Source organism: Alligator mississippiensis, chromosome 9, assembly GCF_030867095.1.
Source record: "Alligator mississippiensis isolate rAllMis1 chromosome 9, rAllMis1, whole genome shotgun sequence".
NCBI classification, from domain to species: Eukaryota; Metazoa; Chordata; order Crocodylia; family Alligatoridae; genus Alligator; species Alligator mississippiensis.
The window spans coordinates 48,194,290-48,217,803 of NC_081832.1; the positions used below are offsets into that span (position 1 = coordinate 48,194,290).

The 23,514-nt window shown below is 47.6% G+C and overlaps 1 protein-coding gene across 2 annotated transcripts in view; it reads right to left on the reverse strand.

Annotated features, from left to right (window-relative positions):
* Positions 1-4,228: 4,228 nt before the first annotated feature.
* Positions 4,229-23,514, reverse strand: part of LOC132252484 (kazal-type serine protease inhibitor domain-containing protein 1-like) — a 30,905-nt gene continuing 11,619 nt past the window's right edge. Inside the window, exons 2-4 of one of the 2 annotated variants that reach the window (XM_059733452.1) lie at positions 15,132-15,292; positions 13,361-13,505; positions 4,229-5,100 (exon numbers count right to left, since the gene is read on the reverse strand). In XM_059733452.1, coding sequence (XP_059589435.1) covers positions 4,973-5,100; positions 13,361-13,505; positions 15,132-15,292 — 434 coding nt within the window. In that variant the 3' untranslated portion in view covers positions 4,229-4,972. The remainder of the gene's footprint in view (positions 5,101-13,360; positions 13,506-15,131; positions 15,293-23,514) is intronic. The other variant, XM_059733454.1, reaches the window with a different exon arrangement.

The window sequence follows — 23,514 nt, forward strand, 5'->3', positions numbered from 1 at the left end:
CTGTTTTATATTACAGCATTTCTTCAGTCATATTAGCAGTTTAGAATATTGGCCTATACAGTAAGGAGGTAATACTGTGCTAATGGGACTCATTAAAAATACCTACAAGTGGAACATGATTCATAGACATGGTGGGCTCATCTACACAAGTTGCTTAAAGCACAGTAGACTAATTCTACTGCACATTAGTGCAGTGGGCAAAACCCATGCTAATGTGTTAATGTGCAGTAGATTTAGTCTACTTCGCATTAATGTTACAAAAAGACCATTTGTTTGCACTAATGTGCAGTAGTGCCGATTACGGCACATTAAGTTAGTACCTGTCATTACAAATATTAAATTTAATGCACCTTAATTATGGCACATTAATGAATGCGTAGATGCACCAGTGTTGACATACACAACAGTAACAGCAATCTTATACTGGTCCAATGCTTGCTTAAAAAGACAATCAATGTGCAATGCAGAAGCAATCTTAAGACTCTTGCTCCTTCAGCTAAGAGGAATCGTTAGTATTAGAGAAATTATACCATCATTCACTCACAGGAGTGTGCATTTAATGCCAATTTTGTGTACTCTAGTATGTGGCTATATCTGCCAAGATGCCCTCTTGGTTGCATTGAAGATGCAATATTCATAGGCAACAAGTAAAACTGCTTTATGGGCAGAAAAAGTGGGAGTCTCCGGGGATTTAAAATCAGAGCCCAGAGAAAATGTAAGTTTCAAAATCCTCATTGAAACTAACTTCTAAACACATCAAAGCCCCAGGCTGAGAAAGTAGGCAAAAGCAAACCAGAGCTCAGGTGCTTTTCCTCAGGCTTTTAATACACCAAGATATACTATAAAGAATACAAATCTTTGTCAATTTCCTAAAAGAAACACAATTTAATAAAGAGCTTTACTACAATTTTATTATTATTATGCTGAAAGCTAGAAAGTAGAGCACACTGGAGATGCTGCCCTGATGGACACTGACAGAAAAGAAAATGGTGCATGGTTTTGGCATAATACTCATTTTACAATTGAATACTTAATATTGTGGAACTATAAAGGTTCAATTTTACTTTCATTGCAGTCAACAGCAAAATTGCTATTGCCTTCACAGGAGGTGGATTGGGGACAAGGAATATATGAGTCACTAATGTTCTAGGGCACTCAGACTATATTGTGCTATTAATGTATGGCCAGCTCATATGTATGCCTCATTTTCTGCTGTGAGGAAGGGCACCGTTCTACTGAATTTGTTGTTACTCAAGATTATTTGAATGCACCTCTTGCTACAGAGAAGTTGCTGAGAATTGGATCTACTTTATTTATGTTGTTATATAATGTTTACGCATATTGTTACCCAATATGGAGGGAGCTAAATCTGCTCCATCCCTTTAAATGATTTTCTTTTTATAAAAAAAGCAAACACATACACACAGAAAGCTGCCAACAAAACATCAACTTGTCAAAGAGTACCTTCTTTCTTGAATGACTTAATTTTTTTCTGTCATGCAATTTTTCCACTGAAAGGAATAACAATTACCTGGTGATAAATGACAGCAAAAGTAGCAGTTAAAATAACACAAAGAATACACACATCCAGAAATGAAATACATTTAATTTTAGAAATCTATACTTTGGAAAGGTTTGCTCTTTGAGAGGAGCCACAAGGAATCAGGCCAGACCATTTAGGAAGTGTATTTGACAGGTCTATAATACAAAGCATGTTTTTCATCTTCAATTGTCATTCTCTTTCTGGTTTTCATTTTGAATTAGCAGCAGGAGGTCACTAAGAATTCTGGCTTGCCTCCATGGACAATATTTTGAAGATCATATCTTTTGCTCCCGTCTTAATATGTACTGTGTCACAATTAAACTATATGCTTTGGTAATTTGAATTTAGTTCACTTGCTTGTTTAAAAACAAACAAGCAAGCAACTGCCTCCCCGCTCCTGAACTCAACATCTGAAGCTTGTGCATTTTCAATAGGTAACACTTTAGAAATTAAGATGTTTTATTGATTTTGTTCCCTTTTATATTAATATATATCTAGCCAATATTTTTAAAAAATGTATATTGTTTGACCATGCGCTATCTGGAGGGATATTGGGAAAAGGTCAGAACAATGAGGCCACTGGTTACATCTGAATCCATAAAGTAAACCTTATTAAAACAGTATTTTTAATTACATCATGGCACAAACTTTATTTCATAAATTACCACCATCTTGGGAAATCTCCAAAAAAGCTGAATTATTTTTGTCATCTGGATGAAGATCACTGTTTGGCACATCTACATGTGCTATTAGTATGCAGCAGTAAACTCCGGTGCATACCAAGTCAGAGTTTATTGCTCCTGGGTGCGCCATTTGAACGTGTCCCCAGGACTGCAGCACATTGAGCCAGGTCAAAGTAGCCCCAGCTGGCAGAGGGCTCAGGGAGAGGGTCAGCCTACCAACCCGGGGCTGTTCTGACCCAGCTGAACATGTTGCGGAGAGGCTGGTTGGGGTATGAAGGTGCTCCAGTGTAGAGCTAGTCAGCAGGCAACCCTACACTGAAGCACCCCTGTGCCCCAGCCAGCCCCATCAGCATTTGTACATGAGGTGCTGTGGAGTTAAAAGTTCCGCAGCAGAGTAGTACTTGTATTTACAAGTACTACCCTGCTGTACAGTTAGTTAATTGCGTAGGGCCTAATAGTGTCGCACATGTAGACGCAAGATGTTTACTGCAGAGCTAATTAGTCTACTCCGTAGTAAACGTCTCATGTAGATGTGCCCCTTGACAAATAGGATCTGTATCCAGACTAGCACTTAATTGCAAATACTGTAGGTACATGAGAGGAATACATGTTACTGTTGGATTTAGGGAAGAAATTGTTTTGGAAGGAGCCAGAGACTGTGCATTCAAAAAGATGGGCAGAAAGTCATAGAGTTCGTTTTAGCACTTTGAATTATGATACTTACTTCTTTAATGCAGTGTGGAAAAGTGTAATAGTTTTGTGTACCAAACTGAAAAAAAACAAACCCTCACACTAAACAACTCCTTTTTGAGAGAAACTAAAAAATGGAAAATTTCATGTCAATAATGAAAAATTTCTCTAGATCAGGGGTGGGCAAAATATGGCCTGTGGGTTGAATCCAGCCCACCAGGCAGTTTAATTTGGCCTTTGGACAGATTCCCACCAGTTAATTATGTCCAGCCCAGCCTGCAGCTGCCCCATCTGTGCTCCACTTGGGTCTGAGCACCACCTACTTCCACCCATCCTTGTGTGCAGAAGGGCCTGGGCCATGACCCTGCCTTGGCCAGCACACAGCTTCCAGGTGGGACTGCTTCAGCCACCTGGATAGCTGCTCAGTGATCCCAGCCTCTAGCGGCTGTTCCTCCTGTCTGCTGTAGCACTCCAGGCAGCAGGTAGGGAAGCAGGGGAAAGCGGCAACTAGATGGAAGGGGAAGGAGGGGGCTGGGGCCAGTGGGAGCACAGAGTTTGGAGTGGGGCCCACATGCCCAGCAGGGCAGTGGGGGTGCACAGCCCAGGTCAGCACAGTTCCATCACATGGGGCTCCCCATGGCTCTTGCAGCTCCTGGCACTTGCGTGTCACTGCGCGGAAGCCCTGCACAATGGAGCCAGCAGACTTTCCTACTCCCTACCACCATGTGAAGCTCCTAGGACTCCACTGGAGTAGCAGGGAGCCTGCACAATGGAGCCAAGCTGGCTCAGCCTCGCTCTCTGCTTTCTGGCCAAGTCCTAGGACTGCACGTGGCAGCAGGAAGCAGGACCCGGTTACCAGTTCCATTGCATGGGACTCCCTCTCCCCACTCCCCCCAGAGCACTTAGCTCTGGCTGGGTCTTGGGAGCTGCATGTGAGATGTGGGGAGCCCTGCATGATGAACCAGGCCAGCCTGGCCCCACTCCCTGCTGCCACATGCAAGTCCCAGAACTGGCTCTGCCTGCATTGGCCATAAGCACCACAAAGGCCACCACTTGCTGTTGTTGCTGGCCAGGGGCAGGGGCTGCGTGCCATACAGAGGGGTGGGGAGGCCCCACATACACATCCCACCATACCCATGCACAACATCCACATCTTCCACCACACCCCCCTATCCCTCTACACACCCACACCCTCCCCCACAAACCCTACACCCACCCCGCCAACCACACCCCACACTTGATATACAAGAGTAAGACTTTATTTTGGGCTATTATGCAATCACCTCTATATACACGACGAAACACTTGTAAATCAGGAGAAAAATATTTATTGAAATGAAATTAAAATATGGTATAGTAGATGTTATATGATGGGGTGGGGGTTGGTTCTGAGATGGCAACCCCCGCTCTGAATAGAAGTACTTCTGAGGGCTAGGGGAGGGACTTCCAGTGGCAAAGATCAGGGGTCGGGGCAGAGCACTTGTCAGGGGGTGGGGCTACCCTTGCAGCCCTCAGAGTTCACTAAAACTCACTAAGCAGCCCTCCAGCTGAAATAAATGCCCACCCCTGCTCTTGAAATTATGATTAAGCATGAAGTGGAAAATATACATAAAAAAGTATTCTGCAATCTTAGATACTTTTGTTGCTACTGCATGAACACTTTCCTGGTACCTACATATTCACTGCAGAAATATAAAAAAATGGATAATTAGTTTATGATTTCCTGTCGTTTCAGAACTTTTTAAAAAGCAAATTGTAATGTTCTAAATTCAGAGCTTACTTTTTTTAAAAGTTAAAATGTAAAAGATTATCTTTCTGATACATGCAAGGGTATGTTTAAGATTTTTATTCAACAGTCTAGAGATATAAACGTATATGTGAAAAATATCATTACTTGTAATCAGCACAATACACCTTGAGAAAAGTGTATTCCAAAAAGGTGTGTTTGTATGTGGGAATTATGGGACTTTTTATTGCACAAATTATACTAGTAAATACACTTGAATGGCAAGGATATTGGACAGCCAGTGTACCTAAACTCTTATATGGTCTTGTTTCAATTTGCATAGTCTCCAGACTCATCTTCCTCCTCTTTATCTTCAGCATGGTCATAATAATCTTCATAATCTGTGTTGTAGCTTGTGATTCGGCTGCCAACAGTAATCTCAAATGCAGAGGATGAACCTGCATAGCGAGACATAAATTGGCTCCAAATTAGAAGAATTGTAAATGAAACAAGAACTAAGGAGACAAACAAGACTTTGGATTTCTAGAAAGATATCTGTTAATTGGATATTAAAATACTGAAAATACACCTTTTAAAGCTCCATTCCAAACACAAGTAAACAATGTGTTCAATCCTGCACATGAGGTTAGCACTGGAGTCAGTATAAGTCTGTAACAGGGAGCATGGGGCTCCTGTTACTTTAAGGAGAGAAACTGCAGCTGATATTGCCCAGGCAGCAGAATATAGGCCAGATGCAAGAAGGAAAGCAGTAGAGAACCACTGTTGTCTAGGTAGGGAGCTGCTCATTAGAGTAAAGGGGTGCACCTGCAGCTTTGACAGGAGAACTCTGGTTAAGTCCGCCTGTTGCAAAGTTAGCCACTAGACAATAAGACAGGAGGGCAGAACCTAGCTTGGGCAGTGGGGTGTTGCTAGAACAGCAGTCACAAGCTGCCATAGAAACCAGCTGTCAGGCCCTAAGGAGAAACCCCTGTGGCAGGCCGAGGCACCACCTGACTAGAAGGGCCAGGGCTTAGGCAACTCATAAGCCCAGAGTCTGAGCCAAAAAGGCAGTCTGGCCCTGCAAGCTGCAGAGAGAAGAGCTCGTAATCTGGAGGCTGTAAGAGAATGCCCTGGCATGCTCTTGGAATACAAGTAAAGTGCTGAAGGCTTGCTACCACAGAGACATGACCCAGCACAGGGGAGAAGTTGTTATACAGCCAATAGGCTTGGAGTTTGTGTTATAGCCAGAGGGATTCATTCTTTGTCATCATTTAAACCAGCAGTTTGGATTTGGGACTATCAGGGGTTGGTGGAGGTTCCAATAGTCCTGAGAGCATGAGAGTGTGTCTTGAGCCTTGCCAGGGGCTAGGGGCTTGAGACATAGATTGGGTTTGAGTTTTATAGGGTTGTAGCCTATGGAAGGACTATAGCCAGGTAATCCAGCCAGGGCCAGAGGGGCCCAGAAACAAAGTGAGTGAGACCAGGATTGGAGCCCGGAAGCCAGGCCCAAAACCATAGGCCTAGGCTACAAGGCCCAGCTAGAGTAAAGGGGTGGAGGCTGGGAAGGCCAAGGCCCCAAGAAGGGAGAATGGCTGAACAGTAATACCTATAGGCATGGCTGTAGGGGAAGTTGGAGGGTGCGAAGAGCCATTAAGGCTACAGCTGCCCTATGGGGCATGAACAGGTCTGGAGGACCTATTTAGCCTGAAAGGGGCAGAACTAGGCCAGAGGGGTCTGGGAGGGACCTGCTGGCTGTCAAGAAGACGGGATTACTGTAGGACCCTTAGGCATCCTCCCTTTTGATTCTCCAGCAAATATATTAAGGGGTGGGAAGCAAGCAAGAAGCGGAAAGTACTCTGGAGCTGAAGCATGGCAGAGGTTGTGTGGTCACCAGAGGGTATCATGGCTGCCCCTGAAACCTGAACTTTGCTACAACATCCCCCTCCAACCAGCATTCATAGGAGCCTCAAATATATTTGTGCGGGGTCAAGTCCAGATTCAGGCTGTGACAGCTGAAAATTATGTCTGTGTGATAAAAGTGCTTGCTGAAGGCTCTATGAAGATTAGACCAAGTGTTTTTTCTGTCATTTGTTCAGATATTAAGCTATATGTTGTTGCTAAGAGCCTAATTAAAGTCTAAAATGTAGTAAGGCCTTTTATGTAGTATGAGGCCTAGTAAATTTAGCAAAGTCTTATAGAAGAAGTGATGGTAGGCCCTGTGGCATAGTTAAAATTAACCTTATCAGAAGAATGCAAGGCTTGTACTGCTATTGGTCAGTCTAAGGACAGTTGAATCTGAATGGCTGTAAGTTATCAGCATAGCTCAGAAGTTATAAATTGGCTGGCACATCCGGAAATGATTTAGAAGGAAGATACAGCTCTGTGAAAGGCACTACAAATTAGCTGTTGGCCTGGATTCAGTGGGCCCGTGGATCTTGAGGAGCCCAAAGGCTGAATATTAGGGTCCTTCCCGGTATCCCTCGGACAGCACTGATCAGGGACGCCTGACTTCGCTGAGCTTTGTGGAAAGGGAAACTTGTCATACATCAGGCATCAGAGGAAACTGCCGATAAGTTGCTGACGCGAATTATTATCGTCTGTCATTATCTTAGTATACTACGCATAGGCGTGTTTTTGTTAAGTCAATAAACCTTTCTTACCTTTCTACCCCCCTACCACACTCTTAATCCCAAACCCTCTACTGGTGCCTGGGACACAGGCAGACTCCAAACAAAAGGCAAATTTGAACAATATTGACTGATTCTAGACATGCCAAGTAAACACAGTTGTCATTTGAGTCAGAGGAAGCTTAACCTGCAGAAGTGGACCAATAATAAAAGTGCACGCACTAAATAGAAAGATTACTTCCCACATCTCTTTCCTACACCTCAGTCTCTAACCCTGCTAAAAAAGCAACAACATGTCCCAATTTTTCAAAAAGTAAAAGGCTACATACTTTGCTGTATGAAACCATTTACAGCAATAAGCTGGGAGCAGAATTCCCACCAGATAAGGGTTTTTTCAAGATGATGGAATGTTGTGTCTTGTGAACTTTAGAACTGTGACTTCTGTCACACTCGAGAAAAAGTGGAGATTGTAGGAAAACCACATAATATCAACCAATTAACATATTTTTCTTTAGTCCATTTCAGATACACTTTTGACTAAAACTATCTAGAGCTGAACATTTTTTAAAAAGACCTGTTAAGATACCCACATCTTAATACGTCACTTGTAGCTATCAAGCTAGAAGGCTGCGCAAACAGGCGCGCTTCTCTGCCGGCGTGTGAGTTAGCGCGGAGTTCGCGCGGGAGGGAGTGCAGGTGGGCGCCGGACCCTGCCTGCGCACCCCCCAGGGTAGACAGCCCCAGCCGTAGCCAGCCTACCAGAGGCATGACACGGATGGGCACGCGCCGCACCCCGAGGGTCCCCTCGGGCTCCGCGGCCCCCCCCCGGCACCTCAGAGACGGCCACCCAGACGGAGCCCCTGGTTCCGGGCTCCACGCAGACGGAGCCCCTGGCTCTCGGCTGCGGGGGCTGCCTGTCCCTTTTTCAGGCTCTGGGGCCTGGGAGCATGGCGACCTCCCCTTGTGGGGTCTGCTCCCTTTTGGGGTCTCTGGTGCGCCAGCTGGAGGAGCTCCAGGCCACAGTCCAGAGACTGCGTGCCATCAGGGACTGCGAGCAGGAGATAGACTCCTACTGCCAGGCCCTTCTCCCCCGGGAGGCAGAGGGTAGATCACAGTCTCCCTCCACACCAAAGGAGGACTCTGGGACCTCCTGCTGTGTCCAGCCAGGGGCATGGACCAAGGTGGTCAAGGGCCCTAAGGCCCGCCGCACCAAGGCCCCTCCCCCACCAGAACTGAGCAACAGGTACGCACCTCTTGCTGCCCCAGCAGAGCCTGCTGAGTTGCCGGCCCCCACAGGCAACATGGGCCTAACTGCAGCTCCTGCCCCTGCTCTCCTCAAGACAAAACGTAAGGTGTTTGTTGTGGGAGACTCCCTCCTGAGGGGAACGGAGGGGCCAATCTGCCACCCCGACCCCTTAGCCTGGCAAGTCTGCTGCTTCCCAGGGGCCCGCATCCGGGACCTTGCGGAGAGGATCCCCAAGCTCCTCAAACCCACAGACCACTATCCCATGCTCCTTATTCATGTGGGCACCAATGACACGGCTCGGAGCCCTCCCAGCCAGGTCATGAGGCGCTACAGGGATTTGGGAGCGGGGCTTAAGGGTCTGGGGCCACAGGTGGTGTTCTCATCCATCCTCCCAGTCTCAGGCTATGGGCTGAGAAGGGACAGGAGGACCTATGTGGTCAACCAAAGACTGCGGCGCTGGTGTCGTCAGGAAGGCTTTGGCTTTCATGACCACAGCCTGCTCTTTGGCGAGAGAGGCAGTGAGCTGCTGGGAAGAGATGGTCTCCACCTCTCTCCCCTAGGGAGCAGGCTCTTCTCAGCCAGACTGGCTGACCTGCTCCACCGGGCTTTAAACTAAGCCCGTTGGGGGACGAGGGGACTACTGCCACTGCTGGCCCGCTGAGCAATCCTTGCAAAGCCAGCGGATCACGGCGCTTCAGGGAGCCCACCCCTGCCCCAGCCCTGGTAAAATCTGTGGGCAAGGAAGGAGCCCCCCAGGGGGCACTTGCCTGCCTGTACACTAATGCCAGGAGCCTGGGGAATAAGCAGGAGGAACTCATTCTCCTGCTCAGTGCAAACAATTACGATGTCATAGGGATCACGGAGACCTGGTGGGACTCCACCCATGACTGGACCACGGGGATAGATGGCTATACCCTGTACAGGAGGGATCGTATAGAGAAAAGGGGCGGGGGTGTAGCTCTCTATGTTAAAGAAAGCTATGCATCCCTGCAAGCCGATATTGGTGACCAGGGTGGACGGCTGGAGACCCTCTGGGTTAAAATCCGTGGGGAACACGGCACAGGGGACACAATGGTGGGAGTCTATTACAGACCTCCCACCCAAAGTCCTGAGCTTGACCAGGAGTTTGCCCAGGAACTGGCTGAGGCAGCTTGCTCCAGGACCATGGTTGTCATGGGTGACTTCAATTACCCAGACATCTCGTGGGAGGATCGCTCAGCAAAATCTGAGCGGTCGCAGAGCTTCCTCTCGTGCATGGATGACCTCTACCTGACTCAAGAAGTCTATGGGCTAACGAGAGGCAAAGCGCTGCTCGACCTGGTGCTGGCTACTGGGGATGACCTAGTCGGCAACCTAGTGATCGATGGGAAGCTGGGTGACAGTGACCACGAGCTGATCACCTTCACCATCCGCCGAAAAGCTGGCAAGTCAGTCAGCAACACGCAAGTCCTTGACTTCAGGAAAGCCGACTTTGACAAGCTCAGGAGGCTTGTCAGTGAGGCCCTAAGGGACTGTGACCACAGGGAGAGGGGAGTTCAAGAAGAGTGGTTGCTCCTCAAGGGAGCGATCCTCAATGCACAAACTAAGTCTATTCCATCTCGGAGGAAAGGCAGCAAGAGGGCACAGCAGCCCCCCTGGCTCTCCAGGGACCTAGCAGACCTCCTGAGGCTAAAAAGAAAGGCCTACAAAGGATGGAGGATGGGAGTCACCTCCAAGGAGGATTATTCTGCACTGGTCCGGTCCTGTAGGGAGCTGACCAGGAAAGCCAAGGCTGCAACTGAACTCCAGCTAGCTTTGAGCATCAAGGACAATAAAAAGTCCTTTTTCAGATACGTGGGGATCCGGAGGAAAAGCAGGGGCAACGTTGGACCCCTGCTGAACCAGATGGGGCAACTGACAACTGATGCCCAGGAAAAAGCCAACCTATTAAATAGGTACTTTGCGTCGGTCTTTCCTCAGCCCCATGGGACGCCCATGCCCGCTACAGGGCCGGGAAGTCCGGGTGAGGGTGATCCCCTGCCCTCCATTAATGCTGACTTTGTGAAGGAATATCTTGAGAAGCTGGATACCTTCAAGTCAGCCGGCCCTGACAATCTTCACCCCAGGGTACTCAAGGAGCTGGCGAGCATCATAGCCCAGCCTCTAGCGCGGATCTTTGAAAACTCTTGGCGCTCTGGTGTAGTGCCTGAAGACTGGAAGAAGGCCAGTGTGGTGCCTATCTTCAAGAAAGGGAGGAAAGTGGATCCGGCTAATTATAGGCCCATCAGCCTGACTTCTATCCCGGGGAAGATCTTAGAAAAGTTTATTAAAGAGGCCATCCTTAATGGACTGGCCGACGCCAACATCTTAAGGGATAGCCAGCACGGGTTTGTCGCGGGTAGGTCTTGCTTGACCAATCTCATTTCCTTCTACGACCAGGTGACCTATCACCTGGACAAGGGAGATGAGATTGATGTCATATATCTTGACTTCAGAAAAGCCTTCGATCTGGTGTCCCATGATCGTCTCTTGGAGAAACTGGCCAATTGTCGCCTTGGGTCCTCCACGATCCACTGGCTGGAAAATTGGCTCTGGGGTCGGACCCAGAGGGTAGTAATTGATGGAAGTCACTCATCGTGGTGTCCTGTGACCAGTGGGGTCCCCCAGGGCTCTGTCCTTGGACCCATACTGTTCAACATCTTCATTAATGATGTGGACACTGGAGTCAGAAGCGGACTGGCCAAGTTCGCAGATGACACCAAACTTTGGGGCAAAGCATCCACACCAGAAGACAGGCGGATGATCCAGGCTGACCTGGACAGGCTCAGCAAGTGGGCGGACGAGAATCTGATGGTGTTCAACGCTGATAAATGCAAGGTTCTCCACCTTGGGAAAAAAAACCTGCAGCATCCTTATAGGCTTGGCAGTGCTATGTTGGCTAGCACTAAGGAAGAAAGAGACCTGGGGGTCATCATTGACCACAAGATGAACATGAGCCTGCAATGCGATGCTGCGGCTAGTAAAGCGACCAAAACGCTGGCTTGCATCCATAGATGCTTCTCAAGCAAATTCCGGGACGTCATTCTCCCCCTGTACTCGGCCTTAGTGAGGCCGTAGCTGGAGTACTGCGTCCAGTTTTGGGCTCCACAATTCAAAAAGGAAGTGGAGAAGCTTGAGAGAGTCCAGAGAAGAGCCACGCGCATGATCAGAGGTCAGGGAAGCAGACTCTACGATGACAGGCTGAGAGCCTTGGGGCTCTTTAGCCTGGAAAAGCGCAGGCTCAGGGGTGATCTGATGGCCACCTACAAGTTTATCAGGGGTGACCACCAGTATCTGGGGGAATGTTTGTTCAGCAGAGCGCCCCAAGGGATGACGAGGTCGAATGGTCACAAACTACTACAAGATCGTTTCAGGCTGGACATAAGGGAGAATTTCTTTACTGTCCGAGCTCCCAAGGTCTGGAACAGCCTGCCACCGGAGGTCGTTCAAGCGCCTTCATTGAACACCTTCAAGATGAAACTGGATGCTTATCTTGCTGGGATCCTATGACCCCAGCTGACTTCTTGCCCTTTGGGCAGGGGGCTGGACTCGATGATCTTCCGAGGTCCCTTCCAGCCCTAATGTCTATGAAATCTATGAAATCAGTTGGGTATTTACTGTAACAAACTGCAGGTTCATTTAAGGGCCAGTTCTTGTGAATTTAAATCTGCAGGAATGTAGACCACCCATGCACTGTGAGGGCAACCGAGCGATACTCATCTGGGGCAGGCCTCTGGCCAGGAGCACGGTCTGTATTGCACGGAGGCATCGGTGCTGCGGCGAGCGCTCCCTATCCACCCGCCTGCCTTAACCACCTCAGCAAGTGAGGTGGATTGGTGGGAGCCTGCAGCTGAAGCAATATCCAGGGGCCAGAGATGAGGCAAAATGGGGGACAGGCTGGATGGCAGGTGTGCAGGTGGACAGAGCTGGGGATCCCGAGATGCTGGGAGAATGCCCTACCGCCAGGATAAGTCTGGGAGGGCGCTGAAGAGGCAGCAACGGCCCCGCTGCAGGAGCGAGTGGCGAATCATTTGCCACCGGCGCAAGAGAGACAGAGACAGTCTTCCCCCCAGCCGCTCCGCTGAAGATGAAAGTTCCCACGCTCATTAAGTGGTTGTGTGCCGCGAATTAGGCCAGACACGGCCTCAATTAGAAAAGAAGAGCGGGGAAGCCCTGAGCCAGGGGAAGGAACCCTAGAGCTGCAGGGAAAAACCCTAGAGCCACAGAGGAGCCTCCAAAGAGCCCCAGAGGATGTCTGGGATGCAGTCCTTTTTTTTTTTCTTTTCTCTCCCCCCACCCCAGGACTAAAAGAAAACCCTTCAGGCTTGCACGGAAAAAAAAGAGAGCAAAAATAATAAATAAAAGGAGAAAAGAAAGAGCTGCTTTGGACTGGTTAATTCAGGTACCATCCCTTCTCCCAAAACCTTGAAAGCCGGGTGGAGCTCAACAGTCGGTCTAGGTGGAGGCGGGTAGTCACCACCTCCCTCTCATTAATACTTCTTAATCATCAAAGTCATGGCAGGCGGGAAGAGAAAGCACTGGACCCCATGTAGACTGAGCAAACCGGGATCCAGTCATCCTGAGGGGACCGGTGTATGTCAGGACGTAAGAGCACACGTTTCTACCCGGTGGCTACCTGACAGACTGTAGTAATACATCCTTTGTTGGGTAATTGCCGGTTTCATGCTCCCAAACATCAGCTTACACTCCAAAAAATGGAGGATTTGAATTTCCTGTGTAGGTAACCATATGTAGCATCTAAATCCTGTGTGTGGAAACCAAATATCAGTCATATACTTGTATATCCTTCATATCAAAATAATTTACCGTCAATGACTTTTAATCTTGCGGAGGCATATGTAGTACCATATTTGTTTTTTGTATGGCAGATGTAGACACCTTCATCTGACTTCTTGAGGCCTTGAATTTGCAGCCAGCCTGTCACACCATTCTTCTGAGGGCCACCTCTTGCCTGAGTAAACACAAACACACCATCAAGAGTGTGTGGCTTTTATTCTAGCAATGACTATGTAATTACAAGTAATCTGAGAAATGGATAAGTACAGACATTATAGAGACACAAATTTCAATGAAATCAATAGAAGTTTTGCTTGGTGAGTGTGGCAGAGCACAGGGTGTGTCTGCCACTTTAAGGGCCTGGAGCTGGCAGCCTCCAGGTGCCTGATTAGGGCAGCCATTTTGGAGACAGCAGCTGCCTATTTAAACAGGGCAGTTTGGCTGCAGGAGGCCAGGCAGCAACATTGCCTGGCCGGAGGGCTGCTGAGAACAACCTGGAGATAAGGGGGAGCTGCAAGGGGATGGTTAGGAGGCTCCTGGTCCTGGGCATGACCTGAAACTGCACCCTGCCGGGAGTGGGTGGTCTGGTGGGGCTCTCAGTGGCGCAGGAGCCCCCAGGAAATGCCAGGCCAGTTACCACCCCGGTGAAAGGCGGGTCAGGGCGCCTTGACCCCTAGCTCCCACCACCACTGGGTGGGTTACCCTTGTGTTGTTGGGGGGCCCAGAGGGCCAGTGTTGTGAGGGGCCCAGAGAGGGCGGACCCCGAGAGCGTGATTGAGTACAGGGTGTGGTGCTGCAGTTGCCCCTAGGAGAAAGGGAGTAGTGGCACGGTGAGGCCCGAGGATGCGAGCGAGGGGCTAGAGAGACCCAGCCCAAAGGGAGAGTACCCTCGACTGGCCCAACCTGGGGCCAGGACTATGAGAGTCAAAAGGGCCAGGGGCCCACCGCAAGGGACACCCAAGAGCCGGGGGCCTGGGGTCCCGACTGGCCTGGAGGTGGGCCAGGGCAAGTGGCCGAAGGTCCCGGGGGGACCACACCCGAGAGGGGAACATGGCTTTGGGGGGGGCTAAGTAGCCTGGATGAAGGCGGAGAGGCCGCCTGATTGGAGGGATCATAGAGGGGTCCTGTTTGGATGATTCTGGGGCCCAGTGTGGGGCTGGTGATTAGATGAACACCAAGATGTCATCTGCGAGGCTTGGGCTGCGGTATTAGGGGAGGTAGGAGCCGCAGAGCGCCCCCTGGCATCAGGGCATTACAATGGGTAGCCTCCTGCTTAATTGACATCTTAATGAATCAATTATCATCAAAGCTGTGGTGGGCGAGATAAGCGGGCGGTTGCCCAGAGATAGGTGGGTAGGCCATGAAGAGCTTGGCCCTGAGTAGGCCCCCTGTCACGGTTACAGGCGGGCGGGCCACGGAGCTCGGCCCCAGGAGGCCCCCTGTCACAGTGAGGACAACAGAATCTGGAACCGATGCTTCAAAGAGAGCCAAGACTATGACGACTTTGGTGTTATTGTTTCTTCTAGATATACTGTCCTCTCTCATGAAGCACTTGCTAATGCACTGTTTTTGTAAGGTCCAATATGTAATCTTACTATCAGGTCCCTTGTTGAGAATCTACTTATCAAACCACTATAGCCTTTGCAACAGTTTTACACCTTGTTATTTATGTGTGGAAAAACTGGGTTATCTACTGAAACAACAGGAAAAAGGCAATAATAACAGTAAACTCCTGTGAAACCTCCACCCTTGACCCCAAATTTGATAATATATACCATGGTGAGTGGAATAAGCAATCTACCTGGACTGAAATGTGGGCATCATCTCCTGGCAGAAACATTTTATTCCCTTTTTTCTTCCACTCCAGGTGTGGTATAGGATAGGCTGACACCTCACAGCCAAAAATTATGTCATTACCTGTGAAATTCTCGACATCTTGAGGAGGCAAAGAAATAACAGGAGCTGCAAAAAAACAGGAAGAAAATAATCTTATACGTAAACATGGTAAGTTTTAACTGCTTTATAACAGAGTAAGGAAAACATCAATACAAATAAAAGGAAATACTTTGCACTCCTGTTTTATGAGTTGATGCTATAGGAGAGGGCAAAAACAGATTAGAAAAAGTTTGCCATGCCTTTTGCTGTTTCCACGACCAAACAATAACATGAAGAACCCCACAGGCTCAGCTGGACCTCAGTAACTGCCTTTATGAAAGCTACACCAAATGCAACTATATATCGTGCTGCTCTGGCTGGTTTCTGGTAGTTTCCGAAAGGAGGGAACACAATGAGTGTCATTTGCAAGCGTAGTGACTATTTAATGGTATACTGTTCCTGTGTCTCTTACCATAACTTGATCTAATTCTTTTATATGGGAATCTATGAATGGCCATACTTAATCAGACTCAGGGCATGTCTAGATGAGCCTGCACGTGCCTCTTGCAGCATCTCAAACTCCCCTGAGACACTGTAAGAGGCACATGCAGGAACAAGAAAACGTTTCCCGTGCTGAAAACTTGTAGCACAGGGGCAAAATTAGACCCCTGGATATCAAGGGGTCAAAACCCTGCAGAGAAAAAAAGTGGGGCAGGGTGCCCTGAGGCAACCAGAGGCTGGGTCCTCCACAGAGACGTTCTGGCTGCCAATAGTTAGCTGTCGCCCTGGTGCTGAAGCACGCTGCCTACCAGCAGGGAGCTGAACCCAAGCTCCAGTGCTGGTAAATAAGGGGTGGGAGGGGCTGGATGAGGGGAGAGGGGACCATAGCGGGGGACCCCTGCCAGCCCTGCCCTCTCCCCCCAGCTTCCCAATCCCTACCTCACCTGGCCCCAGCCCCCTGAACCCCCCTCCCTGCCCCCCACCCCAGCATCCTGGGAAATAAAAAATACAACAACCCCCCCCCCCGGCACTTACTGACAGTTCTAGCTGCCATCAGGGGTCACTGGGGCCCCCCTGCACAGCACGGGACAGGGTTTTGGCTTCAGCGGCTCCAGCCCAGACCGTGCTGCCCCTAGCTGTCCCGTGCTGCATGGAGGGGGGGCTCTGCCAGGAGGCCCCAGAGCGCCCACAGCCCCTGCTCCTCCAGTGAGTAGAGGCTTTTTTTTTTTCTTTTTAAAGTTCTGGAGGCTGCAGGGGGGGAGGGGGGGTGCAAGTGGGGGCTGGGGCTGGGTGGGGCAGGTATTGGGGAGGGGGCTGCAGGAGCCACTGGGGGATGGGGCCAGGCAAGGTAGCAATTCAGGGGACTTGGTGAGCAAGCAGGGGGTGGTAGCCCCTGCGGGGGCCATTTGGTCCCTGGGGAGGGCCCTGTGGGGGGCAGCAAAACATACGTTCATGTATTCATGAATTCATGAAAGATATATTTAAAATTCACTTTATTATTATGACAGAGACACTGGTAGTCTTCCAAATTGCTTTCACACTGTAGATATCTCAATAAAACATTGCCCAACTGATTGCTCTCTCTCTAGTGGTCTTTTATTTTAATTGTGGAGGAACATGGATTTTGGGGGTATTGTACAGAATGACTTTGGGATTTTTTTTACCAGGGAATTTTCAGTTTTCCAATAGGGAACACCAGAATTGCTGCTAGGGAGGCCAGTGACACAACCCTGCCTGCTCAGAGCTGGCATCTTGGACCCAGCTGGAGGTGGCTGACCTCCTGGCCAATTGGGGCCAGGAGGTCATGCTTTGACAGTTCAAAGCAGGCCACGACACCTGAAACATCTTCTGGGTGATACCTGCTCAGATGGCTGGGCAGGGGGCGCACATGGCAGTAGTGCCACACAGAGACCAACTCTGCAGCCGCAGCCCCCTGGCAGCTGGCCCAGAGGGGCAGATGCCTCTACTGGCTATGCAGTCCCCATCTGGGTCTGGCAGGTGTGCAGCAGGTCACAGCCAGGCAGCAGCCCCCAGTGCCAGACCGCTGCAGTGGGTAGAGGGTGCAGGGAACTCTCAGGGCTGCTTCAGCAGTCCAGATGGTAGTGTCCCCAGGTACCAATTGGCCAGGCTCCAGAAGCTCCTGAGAGCAAAAAGCCCTGAGCTACTTGCCAGGGCAGCTTTTTATATTGATGGGTCCAGGACAGGGCAGCTTTTTATACTGCTAGGGACAGCACAGGTGCTGGCCCTGGGCTCTAGCTCCCCCTGGCTGCAGATCTGGGAGGAGCCAGGCAGGGTTATTTTGCCCCAAGTGGCACAACTTGCCCCACACCAAAGTGCATGTCTGGGCATGTGTGCTGAGGCAAGAAGCCCCAGCTCAAATTTGCACTGCTGCTAGTTGAGCTGTACAAGCGCATGTGCTTGCATGTGTGGACACGCCCTCAAGGTCCACATAGTCCAGGCTTTTATCTCCAATAGTGGTCAGTACCAGATGTTTCAGAGGAAGGTGTAAGAAAGGCAGTAGTGACCAGTTACAAAACAACTTCTCTGTAAAGAAACTTTTTTCCTAATTCTATTAATTAGAGTTTGGCATGTACCCTACAATTTCTGTTTTACGTCTCCTCTAAAACCAATGTATTCTGTGCAATTGTATTCTGGAAGTTCTCATATATACAATTATCCAGTTCTTTTCTGGACGCTACAGTCCTTGGAACTTAAGTAGGGACTTGCCCTTACTACTAGCTTGTGATAAAGAGCTCCCCAGGTAAGCAGTGTAAAAGAGTACTACAGGCAACCCCTGCTTAACGCTGTTTCACTTAGTGCTTTTTCACTATAACACTCATTTTAAATTAATACCTGATTTCACTTGGCGCTCACCGAGTTTCATTATAACACTTGCGGTCACCATCTTGGGTCATTAAAAACAATTGTGGTCACCATCTTGGGTTGTCAAATACTTTCGGTTTTTAACTTAACACTTGTTTTGTTTAACACACAGTTTTTCAGGAACCAATTAAATGCTCTAAGCTGGGGTTGCCTGTACTGTATTTTCTCACATACAGCATGTCCCTGTGTATAATATGAACCTTGTTTTTTAAAGGCAGCTTGACCAAAAAATATCTTTATAGTAACTTGAGTAGCAGCAAGTAGGGATTCGAGCCTGCTCCTGTGCTCACTGCCAGCTCCATGTGCTGGATGGAGCCTATAGGCTGACCCTGTGCCCTGGGTCTGGTCTGGAGCCACATACCTGGTCTGACCCACTGTGCCAGGTCTGGAGTTATGCACCAGGTCTAGCCATGGACCAATGCCACATGCTGATCCAATTCAGTGCACAGGGACATGTCATCTAGCTGTGGGGCTTCCCAAGAGCCCAGAAATTTGGCAGCTGGGGGTAGCAGCAGCATTAACTGCCACTTGCTAAGGCTCTGAGAGCCATGGCAATTAATGCTGCCACTGCCCTCCACTGCCACATTTCCTGACTTACAAGGATTCATATTTCTCACACAAAGGTGCATCCTAGTTTCCATCAGCTGGTTTTGGGGGACAAGATTCAGGTTACATGCAAGAAAATAAATTGTTTTCAAGTCAGGTTTATTGTGTTTTTTCTTTCAATTTAATTTGATCTTCTTGCATTATTAAATATGAATATTCTCTTTTTTGCTATATCCTTTTTAGACAGAAACAAAAAACTGAACATAATAATTCAAATAAGACCATAACACTTATACCATTACCAGCATTATTCTCAATTCTTGTTTCTGTGTCTCTAAATATTGCATTTAATTGTAGTCTTCTGTGCACTATTCAGAAATTTTTTACCTTCACTGCAACCAAATCTCTCTTCTGGGTGCCTTTAGTTGTATTTAGAATACAAGGAGAAAGATATTTAAATCTGTGACATCACTTTGATGCTGAAGTTTAACTTTTCACCAATGATTTAGACACCAAGAACACTAAGTCTTAGTGAAAGTTATTGGAACTTAGGCTTTTAAATGCCTAAATCACATTAGAAAATAAAAATAAAGTGTTGCAATGAATGAATATACCAGGATTTGATATCAAAATCTACATAGAAAGCTTTCTTATTCATCCATTAGGGTTTTTTTGTACTTTTGAAAGAACTGAAAAAATAACATTTTAAACTAACCACCAGAGGGAGCAAATCCCACAACAAGAAAATAAAAGAGGTTTTTTTCAAATGTACTATATGCATGATTTGTAACTTTAGTAAGCAGAGAAGAAAAACGCCACTACCACTGTTCTTAAAAGCACCCTAATTTTTGGTAATCTAGTTATATTCATCCATAAAAAGCCTTGTTTTTTCAAGCCAACCATCTATGTTTGTTTTCTCTCTCTCCTTTCTTTGACAGTTTGTAAGAATGGATGCATTTTCTGGGCCATTTGGTTTGGTTGAGATTCAATCATGGCCTCAATTTTTGTGCAGTATCTCAAAAGCTTGGTGAAGAGAACTTTTTTGTAAATATTAAATGTTTTTGCCTACAATATTTGAGTTAATATGTCCATACAGACTCATGCTTCAGCATCTGGAACTTTAAAGGCAATATTCCAGGTTTCTAAACAACAGCTATAATACTTGCTGTCAGATATCATCAGCCTAGTTAGATGATGACAATGTCTAATGCAGAGTTGGTCAAGTAATGTATTCATCTATTTTAGAATTACTACTATTAGAATTATTATATATTTATCTATTTTAGAATTACTCATTCTCTGATTTTTACTTTCTAAACTGTGAGCCTCAGATCTGTCTGGGGCATTTGAACCCATAAGTCCCTCTTCCTTAATGGAATTAGGAATTCAAATCCCTTAGGCAAGTTTGAAAAATATCAGCCTTAACATATACATTATTTATAAGGATTTGGTGAGTAGCTGGGATAAAAAATGCCTATGGATTGTTCACATAGGCCTTGATATTGCAAACATTCATTTGGTGAATTTTACGACTGAGTAGTTCCATTGATTTTTAGTGGGGATAGCCGGAGTAGTTAAGCATATGTGTAAAATGCTAAAATGATTATTTATATTTTTATTTATTGGGTTTACTGCAATTTGTCACTACTCATTATTTAGGTCAGGGATGTCAAACATACGGGATGACTTATCTGTGGCACTGGCATTCTTCAGACTTCAGTTTGCATAGGAAACAAGTACTGAGCACTGATCTCTAGTTGTGGTATCGTTCTATAAATATAACCTTCACTAAACTCAAAGTACTTTGTTGTGTTATTTCCCTTCAAAGCATCTGCTTTTCCCTAAAGATTAATTGTATACAGCAACTAAAGAATAAATAAATAACAATAAATCCTTTCATCACAAGAGCGCAGCCTTTTATCTCGTGTCTATCACAGAGATACAAAATCTCTAGTCACATTCTGGAAAAGGCCTTTCTTTCTTCCATCAAAGGCTGTTTTGATCAGTTGTGAATAGAGCAGGTTGGCTCTGGGTCTCTATACCTCAACCTCATCCAGCACAAGAGGCATTTTGATGCTACCTGTCAGACAGAGCATTTGATTTGCTGCAACAAGTAACTGGTTCAGCAGTATAAACTGTATGAGATTGACAGACTGTTAAACAGTTCAAGGCAGTGATTGACAACAGTCTGGAGTAGTGGTTTTCAGATTATAAATCAGAATGACCCATATTGGGCCAGGGTGAATGGGCAAGCACTAGGACTAGGACTTCTTCCTGAGGCAGCACAAGAAGAGTTCCTGCAACTGCTGCTTCTCCCTATAATGGCATGGGGAGAGCCCCATGGCCACAAGCCAAATAAAGTGGGTCCTTGAGCCAGATCCAGTCCACAGGCTGTAGGTTACTGACCCTTGGTCTGGGACATTATCATCTCAGTGAAGGAACTGGTAGGTGTTACTGCCCAGACATGGAACTATGGGAACAGTGCAGGATCTTTACAGGTAGGTGGTTTCATCAATGCATTGATGATAAACAAATCCTTCATCTATAATCCAACCCCTTTCAAACCATTTTTGCTACTGATTTTACCAAACTGCACTGTTTGTCTTGGCAACTAGTGACACAGTATAGCAGATGATATTAAATGTGAATTTTATTATAAAGAAGCAAAGAAATTACTTAGTTTTCTGCTGTGTTTAAAAACCAGCTTTGTGAGAACAAATCTAAATATCATACTGTTGGGAAACCATACTGTCATTCCCAAATCAATATTTTTCAGCTTGACTCTGATATTGGATCAAAATAAAGTAAATTAAAACCATTTGAAAAACGTGCAGACCCTTTTTTTTTCCCTATATGGATGTTTTCTTATCTTCTGCAGCATAGAGATGGGTAGTGTGGTAGTGCACTTTTGGTGCCTGCCACTTTAAGAGATTTGAGCAGGCTGTGGAGCAGCCTGCATGTGCGGTGCAGCACAATGAGACAGGCACATGATCACAAGAGGGCTTCTGGATTGAAAGTTGCGGCTGAGCAGCCTCACTATAAACCCAGGCCCTCATAATTGAGTTGGTAGTTGTTGCAGGGAGCCAGAAGAAGAACATTGCCCAGCCAGAGCTGCTGCTCCCACCTGGATTTCATAGATTTCATAGATGTCATAGACACTGGAGCTGGAAGGGACCTCGGAAGATCATCGAGTCCAGCCCCCCACCCGAAGGGCAGGAAGTCAGCTGGGGTCATAGGATCCCAGCAAGATAAGCATCCAATTTACTCTTGAAGGTGTTCAATATAGATGCTTGAACCACCTCCGATGGCAGGCTGTTCCAGACCTCGGGGGCTCGGACAGTAAAGAAATTCTTCGTTATGTCCAGCCTGAAACGGTCTTGCAGTAGTTTAAAACCATTCAACCTCGTCATCCCTTGGGGTGCTCTGTTGAACAAACATTCCCCCAGATACTGGTGGTCATCCCTGATAAACTTATAGGTGGCCATCAGATCACCCCTGAGCCTGCGCTTTTTGAGGCTAAAGACCCCCATGGCTCTCAGTCTGTCGTTGTAAGGTCTGTTTTCCTGACCTCTGATCATGCACGTGGCTCTTCTCTGGACTCTCTCAAGCTTCTTCACATCCTTTTTGAATTGTGGAGCCCAAAACTCCAGCTGCAGTCTCGCCAAGGCCGAGTACAAGGGGAGAATGACGTCCCAGGATTTGCTTGAGAAGCATCTATGGATGCAAGCCAGCATTTTGGTTGCTTTACTAGCCACAGCATTGCATTGCAGGCTTATGTTCATCTTGTGGTCAATGATGACCCCCAAGTCTTTCTTCCATAGTGCTAGCCAGTGTAGCACTGCCAAGCCTATAGGGATGCTGCAGGTTTTTCCTCCCAAGGTGGAGAACCTTGCATTTTTCAGTGTTAAACACCATCAGGTTCTCATCCGCCCATTTGCTGAGCCTGTCCAGGTCAGCCTCGATTACTCTCCTGTCTTCTGGTGTGGATGCTTTGCCCCAGAGTATGGTATCATCAGTGAACTTGGCCAGTCTGCTTCTGACTCCAATGTCCACATCATTAATGAAGATGTTGAACAATATGGGTCCAAGGACAGAGCCTTGGGGAACCCCACTGGTCACAGGACACCATGACGATTGACTTCCACCAATTACCACCCTCTGGGTCCGACCACTGAGCCAATTTCCCAGCCAGTGGATCGTGGTGGACCCAAGGCCACAATTAGCCAGTTTTGCCAAGAGGTGATCATGGGATAGCAGATCAAAGTCTTTTTTGAAGTCAAGATATATGACATCAATCTCTTCTCCCTTGTCCAGGTGATAGGTCACCTGGTCATAGAAGGAAATGAGATTGGTCAAGCAAGACCTACCAGCAACAAACCCATGCTGGCTATCCCTCAGGATGTTGGCGTCGGCCAGTCCATTAAGGATGGCCTCTTTAATAAACTTTTCTGAGATCTTTCCCGGGATAAAAGTCAGGCTGATGGGCCTATAGTTAGCTGGATTCACTTTCCTCCCTTTCTTGAAGATAGGCACCACATTGGCCTTCTTCCAGTCTTCGGGCACTACACCAGAGCACCAGGAGGTTCAGGGTAGGAACTTTGGGGATGGAGGAGATTCCTAGTCCTGGGGAATGACCTAAAACTACAACTTGCTGGGGTTGGGTAGTGTGATGGGGCTGCCTGTGGTGGGGTGGTCCCCAGGAAATGCCATACCAGTGCCTCCCTAGTGAAATGTATGGGGCACCATATAGCTTCAACCCCCACAGCCTGGTGAGTTACCCTGTAGAGGGGACAGGCGAGGGTCCAGACATGTCATGAGGCCTGAGACCCAGGGGGTATAAGGCCCAAGAGCCTCAGTGAGAGGGTGGTGTAGTAGCCCCA